This window comes from Gymnoscopelus braueri, assembly GCF_963280865.1.
Source record: "Gymnoscopelus braueri genome assembly, chromosome: 10".
NCBI classification, from domain to species: Eukaryota; Metazoa; Chordata; class Actinopteri; order Myctophiformes; family Myctophidae; genus Gymnoscopelus; species Gymnoscopelus braueri.
In genome coordinates, this window is record NC_137611.1 from 4,979,367 (window position 1) to 5,002,396 (window position 23,030).

At 40.2% G+C, this 23,030-nt stretch overlaps 3 protein-coding genes across 5 annotated transcripts in view; 1 reads left to right on the forward strand and 2 right to left on the reverse strand.

Moving 5' to 3' along the window:
• Window positions 1–4,627, reverse strand: part of lyn (LYN proto-oncogene, Src family tyrosine kinase) — a 33,078-nt gene extending 28,451 nt beyond the window's left edge. For both annotated transcript variants that reach the window (XM_080441093.1, XM_080441092.1), the window contains exon 1: window positions 4,509–4,627. The gene's annotated coding sequence lies outside the window, so the exon portion shown is untranslated. The remainder of the gene's footprint in view (window positions 1–4,508) is intronic.
• A 1,463-nt stretch (window positions 4,628–6,090) lies between these two features.
• LOC308094447 (uncharacterized protein) lies at window positions 6,091–13,622 on the forward strand. The gene is made up of 4 exons (XM_080441103.1): window positions 6,091–6,413; window positions 10,381–10,450; window positions 11,991–12,151; window positions 13,438–13,622. The coding sequence occupies exons 1-4, from the start codon at window positions 6,100–6,102 to the stop codon at window positions 13,598–13,600; spliced, it is 708 nt and encodes a 235-aa protein (XP_080297229.1). The 5' UTR covers window positions 6,091–6,099; the 3' UTR covers window positions 13,601–13,622.
• Window positions 13,623–15,257: 1,635 nt separating this feature from the next.
• Window positions 15,258–21,628, reverse strand: LOC308094071 (uncharacterized protein). Of its 2 annotated transcripts, XM_080440522.1 has the most exons (7): window positions 21,560–21,628; window positions 20,074–20,391; window positions 19,422–19,718; window positions 17,581–17,670; window positions 17,326–17,372; window positions 16,640–16,783; window positions 15,258–15,672 (listed from the first exon to the last, which is right to left on the reverse strand). In XM_080440522.1, the coding sequence occupies exons 1-7, from the start codon at window positions 21,603–21,605 to the stop codon at window positions 15,658–15,660; spliced, it is 957 nt and encodes a 318-aa protein (XP_080296648.1). In that variant the 5' UTR covers window positions 21,606–21,628; the 3' UTR covers window positions 15,258–15,657. The 2 variants fall into 2 exon arrangements, with proteins under 2 accessions (XP_080296648.1, XP_080296647.1); XM_080440521.1 differs by lacking the exon at window positions 15,258–15,672 and having other exon boundaries at window positions 16,382–16,783.
• Window positions 21,629–23,030: the final 1,402 nt, after the last annotated feature.

The following is a 23,030-nucleotide window of genomic DNA, read 5'->3' on the forward strand; positions in this document are numbered from 1 at the left end:
GTATTATTTTATCATTGATATTAATATTGATGTGAAAATGAAAATGAAATTGTACTGCTATGTATCTCGACGACACTGAAAATGAGGGCAGCCTCAATGTCCTTCGAGAATAAATAAAGGTTTGAATGAATGAATGAATGAATATTATATCATATTTGTGTCGCATTGCGTCACATATCAGTTCATAAAACGTTGCATCCAAAAACACAAATGAGCATTGCCATGGAACAGAATGTGCTCTACAGCTACTGCATGGTGTGACAGTCAACTGTCCTCCTGCACACTGAACCTGAAGAAAGGAGAAGTTCATTTAAGTGTTGGTTCCCCCTCTGTCCTTCTCTCATAATAACAGGGCACTTTAACAAACAATAGCAGACAACATCAGTGACATGTCAGCATGTTTTGAGGCACCATGAGACAGTCAGGAAACCACTGACAGAGAGGAGACACGTTCTGGAGAGATTAGCAGTAGCAGCCAGCCTCTGTGACTGACAGTGGTGGAAAAAGTACTCATATTTTTTACTTGAGTAAAAGTATCAATACTGCAAAGTAGAAGTACTCCTTTACAAGTAAAAGTCTGGTATTCAAATTTCACTTGAGTAAAAGTACAAAAGTATTGGTATCAAAATGTACTTAAAGTACCAAAAGCAGAAAGTACTCATTATGCAGAATGTCCGATTTCACAAGTTTTCAAATATAAAAATCTTTTGAAAATAGCAAATCTACAAGCTCGATGTGACGCATTGTGAGCTTATAGATCTGCTATTTTCAAATAGCCAAAGTCTAAATAGGGCTGAAGTGGTTAATGTATGTTTTGTAATAATAATACAAATCTACAAAGTAACTAGTAACTAAAGTTTTCAAATAATTATAGTGGAGTGAAAGTACAATATTTGGATCTGAGATGTAGTGGAGTAGAAGTAAAATTATTGGAAATTCAAAATGCTCAAGTAAAGTACAAATACCTAAACATTTCACTTAAGTACAGTACTTAAGTAAGTGTACTTTATACCACTGACATACACGCACGCACGCATGTACGCACACACGACGCACGCACGCACGCACGCACGCACACGCACACACACACACGCACACACGCACACACACGCACACACACGCACACACACACACAGCAAAGAAAAGAGCCTGGGAAAGGTAATATAATGATAGACAGACCACACCAATGCACCGTCCTTATCTAAACTATGACTCCTATATGAAGATCTAATTTATTATCCCTGAGGACCAACTTCCTGATTATCACAATGTTGACATAGTGGTTAATTAATAGCCTACCAATCAAACTCATCTGTAACAGGAACTAAGGAACAGTGGGCATCGCCATGTCAAATTGAGAATTTTGTCTAAAATGTAAAAGGAATGTTTAAAAAAATCTAATATTTGGAAAACGGTCTTAAGTGTACATGATTAGAACACGATTGATTGCTATAAAACCTGTATATCCAGTCATTTTGGTTCATAAACAACAAGTTGAAGGGTAAATCTGATAATGATGTAGGCCTACCGTGCATGTTCACATCATGTGTGCTTTACATTAGGCTACTAAAGACCATTTTTATAATAATACATTTCTTAGCATTTTGGGCAAAATAGCTAATTTTACATTGAGGTGCCCACTCCTCCGTATAGTGCCCACTCTTCTCTCAACACTGCAGTGTAGAAATACTCTGTTACAAGTAAAAAGTCTGCTAAGCAAAATTGACTTGAGTCAAAGTTCAAATGTGTTGGCATCAAAATATACTTAAAGTACCAAAAGTAAAAGCAGTAGAAGTACTCATTGTGCAGAATGTCCTATTTCACAATTTCAAAATGTATACAAATCTTTTGAAAATAGCAGATCTTGTAGATCGGCTATTTTCAAATGGCCGAACTATATATAGGGCTGAAGTGGTTACTGTATGTTTTGTAATAATAAATTAAATCTGCAAAGTAACTAGTAGGCCTAACTAAAGCTGTCAAATAATTGCAATGGAGTAAAAGTACAATATTTGCCTCTTAGATGTAGTGAAGTAGAAGTAAAGGTACAGAAAATGGGCAATACTCCACTAAAGTAAAGATTCCTCAAAAGTGTACTTAAGTACAGTACTTGACACAGTACTTGAGTAAATGTACTTAGTTACTTTACACCACTGGTTTTAGGCTGTAACATATACTTTTCAAGGCAAATCCAGCAATAAGTTATATTGGTCCAACAACATTGTGTCAATTTGATGATGATCATTAATATAAACTTTCTTCTTTTCTTTTTTTTTTCTCTCTTTCGTACATATTGTTTTGAGCAAATCCCTTTATCCTATAATAGACCTAGCTGTCACCCCATGGATGATGAGATGCCCCCCTAGGCCAATAAGGGTCTTCAACAGGGGGTCCGGGACCCCTAGGGCATTGGTTCTCAAAGTGGGGTCCGGGGACCCCCAGGGGTACTTGAGGGGGTTCCAGGGGGTCCCCAGCTAATTGATGGATAGGAACTAAATGGACCCTTATGGGTCTGTAACTCTGAGAGTGTACAAATACCAAAATGTAACCAAATGGACCGTAACGGGTCCATTTGGTTACATTTGTACACTCTCTAAGAGTTAAATTAACATTGATTTTATGAATTGGGGTCCCAGAGATAGAAATGTCATTAAATGGGGGTCCATAGCCTAATGCATGTCAAACTGGGGGTCCTTGAAATCAAAATGGTTGAGAATCACTGCTAGAGCCGTAAACATCTTCTCTTATGAGTCATGGGGCATATCTTTTCAAATGGGGGTCCACGGGCTAGTAAGTGTCAATTTGGGGGTCCTTGACGTGAAAAAGTTTGAGAACCACTGCCCTAGGGGGTCCGCAGAGTTACTACAGAGGGAGGGGGGAGCACCAAATCTTTGTTTGATAGGAGGATATTCTCTTCTCTCTTTTTTTTGTTTTACATTAACCACTTGAACCCCAGCATCACTTTTCTGAGGGGAACATTAGCCTAAAATAGCAGATCTACAAGCTCACAACGCCTCGTGCTGTGTATGCGCTTGTAGATCTGCTATTTTTGGCAAAGAGGTTTGGTGTAGATGAAAGGTGAAAGTATTGATGGTTTAAAGTGATTAAATGTCTGAAAATACACATTAACATGAATCCAAACAAGTCTATGAAGCTATCTATATAATCTATGAAAAAGTTTAATCGGCAACACAATTTGATACAATATGTAGTGGGGGTCCCTTGCTTCATCTCTCTTTCTCTCTCAGATAAGGGTAGCCATGGTTCACATGACGCTTGTATACAAGCGTCATGGTGCCGAGTCCCCCTGGTTTATAGCAGTGTTCAATTTTTTTACACTGCCAACTCTCACATGTACATAAACGTTCAGATTTCAAATATAAAGTGCTTACCCCTGAGCCACGGATGTTACAAGGCGATCCGGACCGCGATAAGTACCCGTATCTCCCGTATTGTTCAATAAAAAGCATTTTAATCCCAATCGCCAGCCATTTTCTCCAAATTGTCTCCGATACTTTCAACCATGCGACACTAATGGTTGGAAGGTGTATTGCACTCTGATACATTACCCCCAAAAAAAAGTAAATGCCTGGCGATGGGATTAAAATGCTTTTTATTGAACAATACGGGAGATACGGGTACTTATCGTGGTCCGGATCGCCTTGTAACATCCGTGGCTTGGGGGTAAACACTTTATATTTGAAATCTGAACGTTTATGTACATGTGAGAGTTGGCAATGTAAAAAAAATCGAACACCGCTATAAACCGGGGCGACTATGACAGTCATGTTTCAGGGCTAACGGCTAAGATAAGGGGTCCTTGGCCTGAAAAACGCTGAGGACCCCTGCAGGGCTCTGTCACCTCAGATGTTTATCGATCAATAGATACACAGGCAGTGGTGTAAAGTAACACCAATTTTCAGTACTTTTACTTCTACTCCACTACACCGCAGAGGAAAATATTCCACTACAATTATTTGAAAACTTTAGTTACTAGTTACTTTGTAGATTTTGATTATTATCACAAAACATACATTAACCACTTCAGCCCTAAGTACATTTCGGCCATTTGAAAATAGCAGATCTACAAGCTCACAATGAGAGGCAGTGTGAGCTTGTAGATCTGATATTTTCAAAAGATTTCTATACATTTTGAAAACTTTAAATGGGACATTTCTGCATAATGAATACTTTTACTTTTGGTACTTTAAGTACATATTGATGCAATACTTGTATACTTTTACTCAAGTTAATTTTGAATATTTAACTTTTAGCCTACTTGTAACAGAGAGAGTAGCCTTGTTACTTTTACTTAAATAAAACAAAATTGAGTACTTTTTCCACCTCCTTGTGTCTGAGCATGCGCTCCCAAGCAGAATCTAAGCATTCATGTAGAATATCAACCTAATGAACCCATATAGGTTCGCTACTCTCTCCCGATTTAAATGCCAATATAGAGGCTATTGTAATGACGCTGTAATGACACTAAAACAAGTGTATTGTCTTACCTGTGTGTGTTCCCAGGCTGTGATCTGGTTCATCCAAAGGGTTTATAATGATAAAGTCCTCACAGAGATCAGATCACATGGACTGACTGACTGACAGGTCAGCTTAAAGTGACCAACACACAACACTACACTAACAGTACACTACACCCTTACACACACACTCTACACACAAAAGAGGAACTTAACTGGGGATTTTTTCTAATACTGTGAAACTTCCTGGTAGGTACTTTAGTCTGTTTATTATTTGCATAATCAGCAAACACGGAGCATACAAAGGCATGAAGGACAGCCTGGTTATCCTTTATGAAATACTTATTGGTGTTTTACACTCGTTTTGTGCACGTCAAACAACTAGAAAAAAACTACGCAGTTATAATTTATAGCAGCTTGCAAGCTAAACTAATCACAATCATCTAATTTTTGGGGGATTTAAGGCAAAAAGTACAGTTTAATGTGCATTCTACAATTGTTTTCAGTTACATTTGTCCAAATGACACACTGCGTCGTTTTAATTGTTTTAGCCAACTCAGTCCCTACAACAATAACTTCTTAAACAGTCATCTTTGTTCTAATAGTGGAGCGTGAGCGTCTACTTATCAATGTTGAAACATGCCCTTAGTGCCCCCTGCTGGATGTGTTGTGGAGCTACACAAAGGGACCACAAGTTGGTCTACTCAGGGTATATAGAAAAGAAAGTACTGTCATCTACGTCATTTTAACTATCATATCATGCAATTCCAGCCGGCAGATTCGTCTCACCATGGTAGCCAGACTGTAGCCTTGAGTTCGGTGGAATGCATTGGAGTTAATGAGAGCCCAGATCATGAACAAAATATATTTCTGAATGACTTAGACCAGTGGTTTTCAACCTTTTTCGTGTCAAGGACCCCCAAATTGACACATAATAGCCTACGGACCCCCATTTGAAAAGAAATGCCAGGGACTCAACCATTTTGATTTCTTGGGGGTAATATACACTATATCATCATCATTAGTGTTCATGTAACTCTGAGAGTGTGCAAATGGAACCAAATGGACCCATTAGGGTCCATTTGGTTCCATTTGTACACTCTCAGAGTTAAGGGTCAATTTGGTTCCTAACTATTAATTTGGATGGGGACCCCCTGGAACCCCCACAAGGACCACTGGTTGAAAACCACTGAATTAGACCTTTGTAAAGTAATTGCTTCTGGAAAATAAAAGAAGACATATCACACATTGTTTTCTGCTGTGTTGCTTTTCGATGTTTACACTTAGTGTGTGTTTGTTCACAAGCTGGTCCAGCCGGCTGCCATAGACTTCAATGTATGTATTTCACCAAACTCCCAGTTCCAGTTTTGGTCAATGTGGCGTCTGCCCGCCCGGCCCCTAGGCTGACTGTACCTTCTTTTCTATGTACCGTGCGGCTTTTCCGGAAGTGTTCCACTTCCGCATGGTGACGCATTTCCGAGTGAAACGGGACAAGAAGGCGGGACATAGCGCTGGGGGGAATGTGATTCGACGGTCAAAAAGTAGGCGGGCCAAAACACACGGAAGACATGAATAGGCGAACAAAGGCGGGTCAATTGAAGAATCCAAACAAACAACAAACATGGCTGAACAAATGGAGCTTGATGTGGATCCTACTTCTGGTCTCTATGGAACTGTAGAGGACTTCTCTCCACCGCCTTCACCGACGATAGCGGCGAGCCTCGAGCTAGAGTATGATGACTCTGAGGAGGAGGAGGAAGACTCAGAGACAGAAGAAGAAGAAGAAGAACATGAATACAGAGCCTTCGGCGTCAGGCCGTACATGTTCGAGCCCCTGGCACAGAACCACGGGGACCGAGGTGAAGCAGCAGGGGGCGCTGCAGCAGCTCTACCTTACCAACCTCGCCCACGACAGCGCCACGATGTGTCTCAATGGTAACGTTCCATTTATTATCAATTATTTATTTAGTTGTTAGTTCATCTAAATGATTGGCTGCATTCTTTCAGTGATGAGCTGTCTGTCTTGACTAATGCATTGTTAGGCCAGGGGTCTTAAAGGTCCGTGACTCCTAGTAGTCAGGGGATATTAGCAGAAAGGTTTCCAATCTTGGAATAAATTCCTTACCAAAAAAAATCTTCACCAATGTGTTTGTAAAGGTGTCTAGTAACACATCTCACAAAGACTGAAATTCAGTTTCCCTAGGAGATTTTTTTACAGCTGCTGAAAGTTGGGGTACCCACCATTTCCCTGCATTTCCATGCAGGGCAAAAAAAATCTAATTTTAATTCTGTTTTAAGTAGCATGTGAGGGGTCAAACTAGGGTGTTTTTATGATTCTGAATCCATTGCAAGCATTTGTTTTGCACCAAAACCACTCCTTGGGCTAAAAACAGCCCAATCTCAATGGGCTTTTTACACAAAAAGTATACCTGGACAAGGATGGCTATGGCCGTTTTTAGCCCAAGGAGTGGTTTTGGTGCAAAACAAATGCTTGCAATGGATTCAAAATCATAAAAACAAATCTTTTGTGTGATATGATTTTTATGTTTTACATTAATCACTTGAATCCTAGCATCCCTAGTCTGAGGAGAACTTTAGCCAAACATAGCAGATCTACAAGCTCACAACGCGGTGTGAGCTTGTAGATCTGCTATTGTAGATCTGCTATTTTTGGCAAAGAGGTATGGCGTAGAGTGAAATAATAAAAGTTAATCTGAAACACAATTTTATGCAATATAGTGGGGGGTCCCTGCTTCATCTCTCTCAGCTAGGGGGTCCTTAGTCTGAAAGACCCCTGCATTAGGCTCTAGGAGGTTGAATGCACGGCTGGCACTAATCATGTGTTTTCTTACTTAAGTAAAAGTATCAATACTGCTATGTAGAAATAATACTACAAAAGTATTAGTATCAAAATGTACTTAAAGTACCGAAAGTAAAAGTACTCATTATGCAGAAGGTCCCATTTCACAAGTTTTCAAGTGTATAAAATGTACAAAACTCCTTTTGAAAATAGCAGATCTACAAGTTCACAATGCCGTTGTGAGCTTGTAGAAAGGCTATTTTCAAATAGCCAAAGTTTAAGGGCTGAAGTTGTGTGTATGTTTTGTAAGCTAGATCTACAAAGTAACTAGTTACTAAAGTGGTCAAGTAATAGTAATGGAGTAAAAGTACAACATTTGCCTCTGAGATGTAGTGGAGTAGAAGTAAAAGTACTGAAAATTGGAAGTACTAATTGTAATTAAGTATCGTACTTGAGTAAATGTACTTAGTTACTTTACACCACTGCATACATGTTAGATCAAGGGAGAACTTCACTTGGTTGTGCATACTAGATTCTTCGCTATTGATACTAAAGTATCCTATATAGATCCATTAGTGAGATTGGAACCTGTAACATTATCCTACAGCTCAGTGGGTAGAGCATGGCACTAACACTGACCATTCATGGGTTTGTCCCGTAGTGGGTAGCTCTGGTCCATAGCCTGAAGGAGTTCTCCTTAAAGCCATGGTACTTTCAAGCCAATGCGTCCGCACCGCAGGCTGCACAGCCTCTCGTCTGCAGTAAAAAATAAGTACACTTGCGCTACTCACCAAAACAAAGACGGTTTTATGGAGTTGAAAGCCAACTCTACCAGTGGCGTACCCACCATAGAGGCAGGGCAGGCGGCCGCCCAACTAAAATCTCGCCTCCCCTAGAAAATAAAGTAAAAGACTGACTGAGAAACAGGCAGTGAACAAAAATCCAAACAGAAAACTGTCCGTCGGGCCGTTAGCCCGCCAGACAGCTAATACACTATCCATTCAGCAGAGCGACCCTCGCCTATAGTGATGTAAATGTCTTCATGGGGTGCCAGGGGTGGGGGTCTGGGCCATCACCTGTACTCACCTGGCATAAAGGGGCTCTGAGAGCAGCTTGAGCCATGCATTACTAAACTACAACATGAAGAGACCACCGCTGAAGAAGAGATTCATCCAGAGAACGCTACCTTTCACCACCGCTGCCAAGACCTTGGCGGCGCCAGGACCAGCGCAATACATTGATAATACTTGCATATTGTTTTTATTAGTGTTTTTTCAGTTTTGTAGTCAGTGTAGTGTTGTTGTTAACTTGTTTCCCCCGCGATTTCCCCCCCGGGCCTGCCCTAAACGTAATCCCTGGGAACGCCACTGAACTCTACTAAGTGGGAACCAGCCGCGTAGCGTGGATTGACCGGGGCCAGAATCTGTATCCCCCCCCTCAATAAGTCTATTGAAAAGGAACCATTGCAACGTTAATGCAAGAGAGAGAAATAATGAATACAATACAATATGCACTTATAATCAATGCATGTTTTTTTATTCTCAAAAGTGTATTTAAACAGCAAAGTTAACAAATCAAATTCAGTGCACTGCAGTGCAAACATATAGCAGCCTAGTCTGCTACGCTACAGCTTAATACGACGAGGCTTGCACTTGAACGTGTCAATAACCTCATCCTGGTCCAAACGGTTAGTTAAACCGGTTTTCAAATGGCCCTCGATCCATTTACAATTCGGCCGAATTGCAAATGAGCCTCATTTGAAAACAAAGGCGACTTGCTGTGGTTGGCTACAACAGAAGAGGGTGAGAGGCTGCTAATGTTGTCATGTTGTTTTTTTCCCCTGGCGAATCTTGCCCTGCAGTTTGAGCAGCTAGACGGGGCAGGCCGGGTCTTTACTGACCGGGCCGTGGCCTCAGTGGCCCTAATGACGCTTTGCCTCTGGTGGGAACACACTGAGCCCCCCACCTCACGTCTAAAATACACTTTTTGGCCAAAATGTTAAATGTTGTTGAATACATTATTTAGTTACTCTGCTGCGGCCCCTACAGATCTGGTAAATGGAATTTTTCTATTGACAAGAAGCTAAAGTGTATTTTTTATTTTTTACTGCAGACGAGAGGCTGTGCCGTCTGTGGTGCGAGCGCGATGGCTCGAAAGTCCCATAGCCTTAACCCATTAATACCTGGGACGCATCTGTGTCATTCTTTGATTTGAGCTAAAAATAATTATTTTACACTTTAGCTATTCAAAAATAGCATATCTACAAGCTCATAGCGCGGCACTCGGTGCCGCGCTATGAGCTTGTAGATCTGCTATTTTTGAAAAATTCTGAAAATGTGTGCACATCTTTGAATATATATATTCTTTTAAAGCGAACACTTTTAACTCAAATCTTTGCTGCTGGGGGTCCATGGAACTAAATATTTTCAGATGGGGGTCGGCGGCCAAATACATGTCATTTTTGTGTGTCCTTGACATGAAAAAGTTTGAGCACCACTGATATAGAAACATTTTTTTCAGAATACAGTTGGGATTTAGAAGACATTTTGTAGAATCGGCTTCAGGTCTTCAGGTTAAGGAGAACTCCTTAAGGCTATGGACCAGAGCTAGGTTTGTCCCCTGGTCTAGTGGGATAACCCATAGTGTGTATTATTGAACCTAACCTTTACAACCAACCAACTGAGCCAAACGTTATACTAATTTAGCAGTTGTGGAAGTTTATCTTATTGGAATGGACTATTAGCTACCACTACTAGCAAATAGCCTGTAAGGAAAGAGAAGTGACATGTATGATAATTCTTACTTTCTGCCCTGATTGTTACAGTACGTTTTAACAGCGGGCGACTCTCGGGCGATCGCCGGGCGACATCGTCCAAAAGATAAAGAAAATTCATCTTTCATCGTCCCCCGCCCACTTCTCCCTATCGCCAGTAGTTGCCGGCTCTCATAGACATATAATGCACTTCCGGAAAATACTATCCTGATCGCCCGCTGTTAAAACGCACCGTAAGGCAACGCTCTAGTTGTGAAGTTATTTGCAGTATTCATTCACACTAATCAGTGCAAACCCTCACATTATGCTTATATCTGCTTATCATTCAGGTGTACCTGTGGCTGCTGCCATAACATGGATGAACCAGTCGCAATAGTGTGCTGTAAGGACATTGTCAAGGTCAGTAGTGTTACAGCAGAATGACTTGTCGGTCTGTCAACAGCATAAATATACATTATGGTGGTACAATCCACTGTTTAGACTTAGGCTTGAGTCCCTAACAACTCAAGTTGCCCTGCATACAGCCTACCTACACCACTATTTCCCCTCCTACAGTATATCCATTCATTTTGCATGTTTCAATGTATACAGGTGAAAGGGCATTTCTGTTTCTGGTGTTTGCATGTTCTCCCCGTGTCCCCTAGCGGGTCGGTACCCTCACAAACAAGACCAGGAGACCTGGTTCTGCCAGACCCAGAAGGAACAAATTCCTAGTAGGCAACACACCTACAAAACCACTTATATAAGTGAAAAGTATAAATCATTTTAGGGTTTTTACGGGTCCATTTGGTTCCATTTGTACACTCTCAGAGTTACACACTCGGAAGGGGCAATTTGGAAACCCCTTAAGGAACCACGAGGGTCCTTGCCTGGACCCAAATTTTAGAGCCACTTGGAGTGTTTCCAGTGAGCCAACATGCACAATATCAGCACCCTGACTCTGCCTTCATTATTTAGTATCATTGGTGACACCTGTGAATGTCTTCACAATATGGCTGCTGTGCATAGAGCCTATTGGTAGCAAGTCCAGACCTGCTCTGTTGCCCCTGGTGGTTGAAATCTGAAGCGTTCCTGAATGGCTGGGGAGGAAAAGAGGGACAGACAGACAAAGCCTCCTGTAGGCCGACCCCCTGGGTCTGGCAAAAACATGCAGTAGTCCTGGTCTCTATACTGCCTCCCCCTGGTCAGCCAGATGGAGGGGAAAGGAACTGGTTGGAATAACGTGTTCCTTCCACACGCTACGTCCAACCGGGGAAACTTGTACCCCCATGTCGGGTGATAAGAAGGCTTGTTAGCTCTCATGCATTGAAGGAGGCGTGAGCTCGGCTCTGGGCTCTCCCTAGGCTGGCAGAGGGAGTGTAGCGCCCATGATTACTTAGACCAGGGGTCTTCAACAGGGGGTCCGGGACCCCTAGGGGGTCCTCACAGTTAATACAGGGGGTCCAGCAAATCTTTGTGTGACATGATTTTTATTTTTACATTAACCACTTGAACCCTATAGCATCCATTTTTTGTGGAGAACTTTAGTCGAAAATAGCAGATCTACAAGCTCACAACGCCTCGCTGTGAGCTTGTAGATCGGCTATTTTTGGCAAAGAGTTATAGGTGTAGAGGGAAAAAAGAGCAGCAAAAGTTTATCTGAAACACCATTTTATACAATATAGAGGGGGTCCCTGCTTCATCTCTCTCTCAGCTAGGGGGTCCTTGGCCTGAAAACGTTGAAGACCCCTGACTTAGACAATTGGCACTGGGTGAAAAAAAATGGGGGATAATTATAATTAAATGGGATCATTATATATATTTTAATGTATACAGGTAAAGATGGGCAATAATACTATTGCACGGGCAAAACACAATCAACCCAGAACAATGTAAAAAGTAGATATGTGCTGAACGTTCAGCATCGTTGCAGGTTATTTATTTTTGCTCTCTTGTGCAGGTTATGGAAAAATGTGCAGACTCACCAGAACCAGAGGCTTCGTGCATCACCCTACACCCTGGCTTCTATGCAGTGTGCCTGAGCCCATGGCTTCAGCAGCACGAGCACGACAACATGGTCCAGCAGTACGGTCCCTTTGATCAGAACTTCACAGATGAGGAGTGAGTATGAATAACAATTATGTTTCTGTAGCCGTAGTTGTCCATTTCCTCTTGGTATCAAATCAATGCTTGTCAAACCATTTCACCTTTTTATGATGTCATCAAAATACAAAGTTCTGTCCGAATTCAAGATCTTCATTATTGTCTTGCATTGCTCTTATTCACTTTGATTGATCGATTGATTGAATATTTTATTAGGCAAAAATGTAAAACAGCAGAGTTACATTTAAAATGCTTTTTCTAAAAGGTCTGTTCAAAAAAGTCCTTGTGATCTAGTTTCCAATGAGGGCCTTGGTATTCAATTCATAGTCATATATAGTGGCACTACAGTTCAAATATCAACAGAAATGATGATGGAGAGGGCCACTATATTTCCACACTCACTCCAGAGGGACACATTGCATATACTGTCGGGCAGACACCTCCTATCTCCGTATTTTCTTTGTAAATTAATGCCGTACTTCGTCAATCTTTGTCACACAAAAGTTGCAAAAATAGCCGTGTAGATCGGCTATTTTTGCTACTTTTGAATTGGAATCCTAATTTTTATTTTGCTATTTTTTAATTGGAATCCTGAAAAGTAATATTTTAATTTAATTTCATATGCATTTAGTTATACTTATGTTAACTTTATGAACTTAAATACAAATACATTGGACATAAAAAAGACAATAGAATTTGTATGGTAAATGGTGCATTTATATAGCGCTTTTATCCAAAGCGCTTTACATTGATTGTGCATTACATTCACCCATTCACACATTCATACACCGATGGCGGAGGAAACCATGCAAGGCACCAACCTGCTCATCGGGAGCAATTAGGGGTTCAGTGTCTTGCTCAAGGACACTTCAACACTAACTCTGGGGGAACCCCCCAGCCCGGGATCGAACTGGGAACCTTGCGGTTTCCAGTTCACTCTACCCGGCCACTCTACCCCTGAGCCACTGCCGCCCTGTATACTAGTCATTAAGCTACTAATATAGACTTAAGTAATTAAAGCGGGTCATGTTACAGCTGAAATCAATAATATGTCAGTATTCCGATATTAACCTAAGGGCCGCATTAAGTGAAGGTGGGGGCCGCATGTGGCCCCCGGGCCCCGCCAGTTGCCCATGTATGGTCTAACGGGAAAATAGTACTACCTCCTTTTTTGGCCTCCTGAAAGGTGAATTTTCAGGGCTGTTTTAAAGCGAACTGCACTTTTTGAGGGATCACTATGTATGTGCATGTTGAATGAGTTATTTTTATCTCATTTTTGCATTCATGTCGTTGATTCTGTTTAGACGTTACCGGCACACAGCATACCGGTCCTTCGCGAGATGGTGTTGGTTTTACCTGGGGAGAAACGTCCGCGTCGTCATCCCGTCCTGTGCGGTCAACAAAATAAAAGCTTCCTTCCCATCTGGAACCACAGGCGTCTGGCTGCCTCCACTGCAAATGGAATGATTTCTTTTTTTCACAAATAAATAACAATAATGAACAACAGAAAATGTGCTTTATTTTGCAGTTCAGATATTTATTTCAAGTGCAACAGATTACTGCATGTTCCTGGTTGGGTTTTGTCATCTACAGTTTTAGTTCCATAAAACACCATGAAAAAAAAAAGAAGGGGTTTAGGGGTTTGACACTAACGGTTGACCGACTGCCCGTGGCAAGTTAACCCATTAAGGCCTGAGGTTCCGATTCTACAAAATGTCTTCTAAATCCTAACAGTTTTTTGAAAAAACTTATGTTGCTATGTCAGTGGTTTTCAAACTTTTTCATGTCAAGGACCCGCAAAATGATATGTATTTGGCCACGGCCCCTCATCTAAAAAAATATATATATATATATATTCAAAGATTTGCAAGAGATTTCGTGATTTTTCAAAAATAGCAGATCTGTCTGCTATTTTTGAATAGCCAAATAAAAGTGTAAAATAATGCTTTTTTTAGCTAAAATCAAAAAATTACACAATCTCCTTTTCGGGCAAGTGGGCATGACCTTTGGGCAATTAGTACATGACAGGTTGTGACAATACGACAATACGATATTGTCACAATATCGATAGAGGTATTTGTTATATTGCAATAGAAAATAACAACGAGCACTCTCAGTCTGTATATGGTGCAGTTTGCGGGTGCACGGCTCACAAAGATTCACAGTAAATAAAGCAATAGCCAGCACTCCGAAGTCCTTCTGGTACTTTTAATTCATATGCACGGACAACACCGCACACCCGGACACGTTTCGGCGCCAAGCCTTCCTCAGCGTGTATCACATTTGTTATATTGCCCTGACCCATTTGAAATAACATTTTATTTTACTGTCATGCCACCTAGTGACCCACCCCTCATGGGATTATATGACACCTTTTCAGCAATCATATCAACACTGCTCAACTCAAACCTAACCCTTTTAGGTTCAGGATGTAGCCTATACAAGTAGCCTAATAATAAAACTGCCATTGCATATTTTAACCACAAGGTGGAAACATATACTACTATTTTTCATTCCTCCCCACAGTCACCACCAGTGCATCAAAATGCTTTACCATAAACATCTACAGCTAATTTTCACCAAATGAAGCTTCAATGTTCATGAAATTGTATTTTGAATGTATCTTCAAAGGGATGTTTGATTTTGGCAAAAATCATGGTCACAACTGTTTTGGTCTATATTGAGATCACGTGTTATTTAACACTTATTTTGTAAACATCATAGATTTATTTTTTACTGAATACAGTTCTGAAAGCCTGTCCCAACCCCGACGTCGGAAGGATCATGTATTGCCCTTTACAATTAGATTCTTTGTTTATCATCATCCATCTCTTCCCACGACTGGTCAATTCAGCTATCTCTTTTCAGTTTCAAATCTTTTTTATTGTGAAGCACACGGTAGAATTATACATTCTGATCATAATAATAATAATAATGGATTTTATTTATACGCACTTTACATTTACAAGAAATCTCAAAGTGCTACAGAAGGCAATTGCATAAAAACAGAAACATCACACCAGTAAAAGAAAACAATAACGAGGAAACTAGGAGAAAACTATTAAAACATGGGCGCATAAAGCCTCCAGCTACAAAAATGCTTTGCTAAAAGGTAGGTCTTTAGTCCTCTCTTAAAACAATCAACTGACTGTGGTGCTCTCAGGTGGACAGGGAGGGCGTTCCACAGTTCGGGGGCGGCCGAGCAGAAAGCCCGGTCGCCCATGGTACGAAGCTTTGCCTTGTGGGTTTTGAGGAGGTATGTGTTTGAAGAGCGGGTGTTGCGGGTTGAGGGTTGTAGGGAGACTAATTCCTTGAGGTAGGAAGGAGCGTTGCCGTGGATGCACTGATGTGTCAGAAGGGATACCTTGTATTGGGTTCTGAAGGAGACGGGAAGCCAGTGGAGTGAACGGAGGATGGGTGTGATGTGTTCATGTTTACACACTCTCATCAGGATCCTAGCCGCGCTGTTTTGAATATACTGGAGCCTTTGGAGGCTCTTGCTAGGGATCCCGATGAGAAGTGCGTTACAGTAGTCCAACCTGGAGGAGACGAAGGCGTGGACAAGTTTCTCTGAATCTGCTAGTGTCATATACATGATGCTTCCTTTTTTTCCAAAAACAAACACGCATACACAAAATAGACATGTAAAATGAAAAGAATACACTCAAACTTAAGCAAAAAACAAAGGGACCCCCCCGCCTCCCTCCCCCCCCCCCAGAAGTGCTGCCCCAAATTACGTGTGACACGGGTCATCCACAAGGATTAGCCTATCAACCTTTAAGAAAGGAGACTAAAGGCTTCCAAATCTTTTCAAAATCTTTCAGTTTGTCTTTGAGTATAAATCTGATTCTTAGTAGTGGTGGAAAATGTACTCCCATTTTTTACTTTGGGAAAAGTATCAATACTGCAATATAGAAAGTCCGGAAAGTCCGGAATTCAAAATTGACTTGAGTAAAAGTACAAAAGTATTGGCATCGAAATGTACTTTAAGTACCAAAAGTAAAAGTACTAATTTTGCAGAATGTCCCATTTCAAGTTTTCAAATGTATACAATTATTTTGAAAATAGCAGATCTACAAGGCAAGCTCACAATGCGTCGCATTGAGCTTATAGATCGGCTATTTTCAAATGGCCCAAATATATATATAGGGCTGAAGTGATTAATATATGTTTTGTAAAAATAATCAAAATCTACAAAGTAACTATACTAAAGATTTCAAATAATCGTAGGGGAATAAAAGTACAGTATTTGCCTCTGAGATGTAGTGGAGTACAAGTAAAAGTATTGGAAATTGGAAATACTCAAGTAAAGTACCAATACCTCAAAATTGTACTTAAGTACAGTACTTGAGTAAATGTACTTAGTTTACTTTACACCGTTGCTCTTTTCAGCGTTTGCTTAAGTAAATCTACTCTACTCAGTTACTTTCCACCACTGAATCCAGCCATCTCTTTTCAGTGGTTGGCTGGGTGTGTGACTGTGACTCATCTATTAGGTTTATTAACCTTGGCATACAGGTCAGAGGTCATGGTCGTGGTGTCTCTGGTCTGGGTGGTGGCCACAGGTACAGAGGGAGTCGATGGAGAAGAAACATCAAGTCCAGGATCCTCCTGACCATTAACAGGTCCTGGATTCCCCATTGCTGGAAGCTAGAGCAAAAACACAACATTTGACTTTCTTTCATAAAGATTACCGTCACTCAAACCCCCCCCCCCCCCCCGCCTTTTTTATATACAGTATTAAAGGGATAGTTCACCCCCCCAAAAATCTTTTTTTTCTATCGATTAGTCACCCCATGGAGATGGATATTGGATTTTTTTCCCCACATTCCTAAGCCGATGATATGATGACCAGCGGACCGGTAGGTAGCGGTTCCGGTAGGAGACACAAAGGAGACTCTTTGTGTCTCCTACCAGAACCGCTGCCGGTCATCAAATTATTGTCTTAGGAATGAGACATAAAAAAAAAAATATCCATGAGTACCAATGTCAGTCATGTCTCCATGGGATGACTGATCAATAGAAAAAAAGTCATTTTGGGGGTGAACTATCCCTTTAATCTGTGTGCTGTAACTAACTTTTCTTCAACTTTAAACAAAAACAGTATTTTAAATGCTTAGAACGTTTTTTTCTCAGTGCAACTGGCAAAGCTCAGGCAGTGATGATTAAAAAGTGATTTAACAGAGTCTTACCTGAAGAGAACCATATATTGGATTTGACATGTCAATTCTTGCATTCCCTGAAAAAAAGAAAATGGGTGCCAGTCAATTATGAATATGATACCCACTTTCTTTAATGTATTCACCCTCTTATAATAAGCCTTAATTTAGTGTTTTCAAACTATGCTTGAAAAAAAACTATGCCTTCATGTTACTGCATTCACTTGCTACAGTATAGGCTGTTCATCATGCCTTGAAGAATGGTGAAAAGTACACACTGGAACTTACATTTGTTATAAATGCAGACAGCGATGAGAGCAGCTCCACATATGCCAGCCAGTGCAGCCACAATAACGTATGACAGTATTGACCTACGACCTGTGAACACACACAAGAGCCAGATATGACAAAATGTTTTTGATTCTTGATTTGACACATTTTCTGACAAAAGATATTAGTAAAATGACCTCTCCCTCTGTGTGTGTGGGGGGGGGGGGGCACAACAACAGCAATGGCAGCGGCAACATTGGACTGAGCTGAGACTGCATGGGAAGGCCGCATGTCTCCCTGCTGCGGACCATTCTGTCTCTCACTCTGTGTTCAGAAATGTTGCCTTAGAGCTAAGACGAGTGTATTGTTGTCTTTACTCTGAAAGCGAGGTTGCAGGTTTTACCATGTAAACCTAACCTCTCCATCTGATTTCCAGGCAACCATGCTCCTCCTCCCTGTATACATCATGTCACAACAAATAGCTGAAACCATGTCCCACATCTTAAATGGGTGCCATGTATACAGGGGACTCTACATAATTATGCATGACAGAATAGTGGATTTGATGTCAAAAGATATCTCTTCTATTTTCAGGTCCTCCATCATGCTGTATTTAAGCGTTCTACTGTGAAGCCGAGCATGTTTAGCCTGTGCAAAGATCACTCTGTGTTCTCTAACATTTCAGCTAACACCCCGGATGTCATTGTTGTTAACGAAAACCATAGGGAGGTGTTCATTCTCGAGGTCGGCTGTACAGCTTAGAGGAAGCCTTCCTAACCACAAGTGCTAAAATATCTTCAGCTACAGCAGACCACCTCCCAGCTAGGTTATAGATGTAAACGTAGTTTGTTATCTTTGGTAGCCTATAGGGCACGTGCACAAGTTGGTTGTGAGGGGCCTACAAATGGCCGGCCGGGCCAAACAGGGTACCGCTCAATATTAGCTATTATAGGAAGGAAGCTGCTCAATTTGGAGGAGGCGTTGTTTCCTTTACCCATGATTGTTGTCTGCTGTGTTTGACAAGTATGCCAACATTATTGTATGTAACAATGTTCTGCCTTATAGGCACTTTGTAACTGCATGACTTTTTACATCACTTGACAACATTTAGAATGTGCCAGAATGGATTGAGGGGGGGGGGGGTCACAGTAATATGTCACAGTCCCTGTGACATATTAGCCTCATGTCCAGGGTGTGTACTGTGTACTTGTCAGTGGTGGAAAGTAAGTACATGTACTCAAGTACTGTACTTAAGTACAATTTTGAGGTATTTGCACTTGAGTATTTCCAATTTCCAATACTTTTACTTCTACTCCACTGCATCTCAGAGGCAAACATTGTACTTTTACTCCACTACAATTACTTGAAAACTTTAGTTACTAGTTACTTTATAGATTTGTATTATTATTACAAAACATACATTAACCACTTCAGCCCTAAATACATTTGGGCCATTTGGTCCGATCTACAAGCTCACAATGTGTCGGGATGCGGCGCATTGTGAGCTTGTAGATCTGGTATTTTCAAAGGATTTTCTTTTCCATTTTATACAGTTGAAAACGTGGGACATTCTGCATCATGAGTACTTTCTACTTTTGGTACTTTTAAGTACATTTTGATACCAATACTTTTGTACTTTTACGCAAGTAAATTTTGAATTCCGGACTATTTCTACATTGCAGTATTGATACTTTTACTCAAGTAAAACATTTGAGTACTTTTTCCACCACTGCACTTCACCTCCTGAAATTGTCAGTTCACCTATTTGCTGCCAGCCTCAGAATAATGGCCAGTACTCTTGTTTTGAACGTATTACTTACAAAATGTATTACATTTTTTTAAAGTGAAAAATGTTTCACCTGAATCCAGTTGACACATCAGAGGCGTAATCTGCTTGGTGTCGATGCTCCTGCTGACCTGGTTGCTATGGTTACAGACGACCACTGACCCCTCAGACATGTAGACAGAGAGGTGACCGGTGGAGGTTGTGACCTCTGAACTCTCCCCTCCTCCCTGCTGAGAGCAGTGATGGTTGTTGTCACATGTAAAAGTGTTTGTAACAGAGGAGTTCTGGCTGCTGCAGGTCACGGTCAGGTTACAGGAACCATTGCTGGACGACACTGGGACCACGGCCAGATGTACTGGAGACACTGGATCTGAAAATTAAGTAGGGTAGTGGACATGAAAAGGTTTGAGGACCACTGACATAGAAACATACGTTTTTATCAGAAAACTGTTAGGATTTAGAAGACATTTGTTGAATCCCCAGAGGCAAAGATTTGAGTTACAAATGTTCGCTTTAAAAAAACATATATATTCAAAGATTTGCACAAATTTTCAAGTAAAAAAAAAAAAAGCAGATCTACAAAGCTTGTAGCACGGTACTCGATGCAGCGCTATGAGCTTGTATAGCCTATCTGCTATCTTTTTTAAAGGCCAAAGAAATCAAAAAATTACACAGATGCGTTCCCGGTCTTAATGGGTTGAGGAACATTAGAAACATGAACCTACCTTGAACGATCACATTGTACAGAGAAACAGTGATATCTTCGTATGTAGACGCTATCGCTTGGTAAAGTCCACTGTCTTGTTGCTGTAGATTATTCAATAGCAAAGAATAATTTTCCAAAGAAAAATCAACTCTTCCTCCTTGGTAGTTTGGATGTATTTTTAGATTTTTTTCATAACTGAAAGTGTATTTTAATATTTTCTTGGCCATGAATTTCCACTCAAGTACTTCAGGGTCGTGCATCAGCTCAGGTCTCTGGATGTGTAGACGTACATCCTGTCCCTTCAGAACGTGTTCTTGTTTCACATCACTGGACACCACTGGAAATTAATTATTACACATTGTTATTTTTTACATGTTGATGAATTGAATACATAGGACCCCAATGGAAACAAGACCGCAAGGACTTTTTCGGTGTTATCCTTTTGACTGTGTTTGACTGTACTCGTGCTGTTTTGCATTTTTGGCTAATACAATATTCAATCAATCAATCAATACAACATCAAAATAATAGCAATGATATAATAAACAATGTACAAGATATAAATAAACTAATTGCCAATCTCCCAAGTCCCAACTATTAGAATTTCAGCTGAGGAAAAATAAATAAGGTAAAGCCATGTTTCAATTAGGCTTCATGGTTGTCTACACTTCAACTATAGTAGGTTTCAACAACGTTAACAACCAAATATATATTCTGAATATAAATATATAGATAGCAGTGGTGTAAAGTAACTAAGTACATTTACTCAAGTACTGTACTTAAGTACAATTGTGAGGTATTTCTACTTTACTTGAGTATTTCCAATTTCCGATACTAGTACTTCTACTCCACTATATCTCAGAGGCAAATATTGTACCACCTCCACTACAATTATTTGAAAACTTTAGTTACTAGTTACTTTGTAGATTTGGATTATTATTACAAAACCACTTCAACCCTATATACATTTCGGCCATTTGAAAATAGCCGATCTACAAGCTCCCAATGCCTCGCACAAGATGTTTATACATTTGAAAACTTGAAATGGGACAATAATAATAAGTACTTTTACTTTTGGTATTTAAGTACATTTTGATGCCAATAATTTTGTACTTTTACTCAAGTACATTTTGAATTCCGGACCTTTACTTGTAACAGAGTATTTTTTTATATTGCAGTATTGATACTTTTACTTAAGCAAAAAATGGGAGTACTTTTTCCACCACTGGCTTCATAAAAATAATAATAATACTAATAAGCTTTATTTATATAGCACCTTTCATTACATAAATGCAGCTCAAAGTGCTTTACAGGGTGAAATACATAAAATAAAATGAAGCGAAAGTGCTTTACAGGAAAAGCAACACAAATCAACAACAAAGCAGAGAAAAAACATCAAAGCAGTTTCATGGTTACGTCTACACTTCAATAGTACGATTCAACAACAACGTTAACAACCAAATATATATTCTGAATATAAATATATAGGTAGGAGTTCATCATACCTGAAGCTATGCAGATGAGGAGTCCCACGACCTTAAAAGCAGACATTCTCAACGCTAAGCTCCTCTGTCTAGGAGACTGTATGCAAAAAGGAAGTACTATGCACTTTCTCTTCTCTTAAGTGCATGAATTGGTAGCCCACAGAGCTTTGTCCTGTTTCAACCACAACAACTTCCGGTTGTTGCAAATTGCCTTTGTACTTGAACTAGTTTTTGCAAAAGCAGTGGTGGAAAAAGTACTCAAATGTTGTACTTAAGTAAAAGTATCAATGCTGCAATGTAGAAATATTACAAGTAAAAGTCCAGAATAAAAAAAATACTTGAGTAAAAGTAAAAAATTATTGGCATCAAAATTTACTTAAAGTACCAAAAGTAAAAGTTCTCATTATGCAGAATGTCCCATTTCACAAGTTTTCAAAAAAAGAATCTTTTGAAAATAGCCGATCTACAAGCTCGCCATGCGTCTCATCGCGACTACTTGTGTGCTTGTAGATCGGCTATTTTCAAATGGCCAAAATGTATAGGGCTGAAGTGGTTAATGTATGTTTTGTAATAATGATCAAAATCTACAAAGTAACTAGTAACTAAAGATTTCACATAATAGTAGTGGAGTAAATCTACAATATTTGCCTCTGAGATGTAGTGGAGTAGAAGTAAAGTAAAGTACTTTGGAAATACTCCAGTAAAGTAAAAAATACCTCAAAATTGTACTTAAGTACAGTACTTGAGTACATGTACTTAGTACTTTACACCACTGATTATAACCAATCCTTAAACCAATAGGTCCTACTTGTGGTTGTACGGGATTTTGATAGACCTTAATGACAGAATTGTCTGGGTCTGCCCGCGGCAAAATGTATCTTGGTGCCCCCCCCCCCCCCCCTTCTTCTTCCATTTGAGGCTCTTAAAATAACCCAACATAGAGCCTCCCTCAGAATCACACACAATTTACGGGCTGCTTCTATCTTAAAAGAGTGCAAGTTTGTATGTTTGTCCCATTGTTTATATAAAGTCTGTGAGAACCAAATAACCAGGCAGTGGTAAGGTAAGTTTGTCTTTACTGTTCAACTAGAAACGTTACAAGTTGGAGCTCCATTCAACTGCATACAGGCAGCACACTCAAGTGAGACACTCCCCCCAGCCCAGCACTTAAAGGAACAGAGACTACAAATAGCCAACAACCATAACTGTGTGTAGTTTAATACACAGTGTACTTAGAAATATTTATAAAAATCCAGCACAATGCTGTTGCTAAGCAGCATCAGCTTTTAGTCAAATTGACAGATATTTTGGTCCCTCTGGACCTTCATCAGTGTGTTCACAAATTAAGAAAGGAAATACTAAAAATACAATAAAATTCCCCATCAATAAACTCCAGACAGTCGGGTAACAGGAACCGGGGCTGGAGGACACATGGGGCTCCTGCCTGGTCTGCTGGGGTCACTGCATCTGGAACAAATATGAAGGTTTTTAT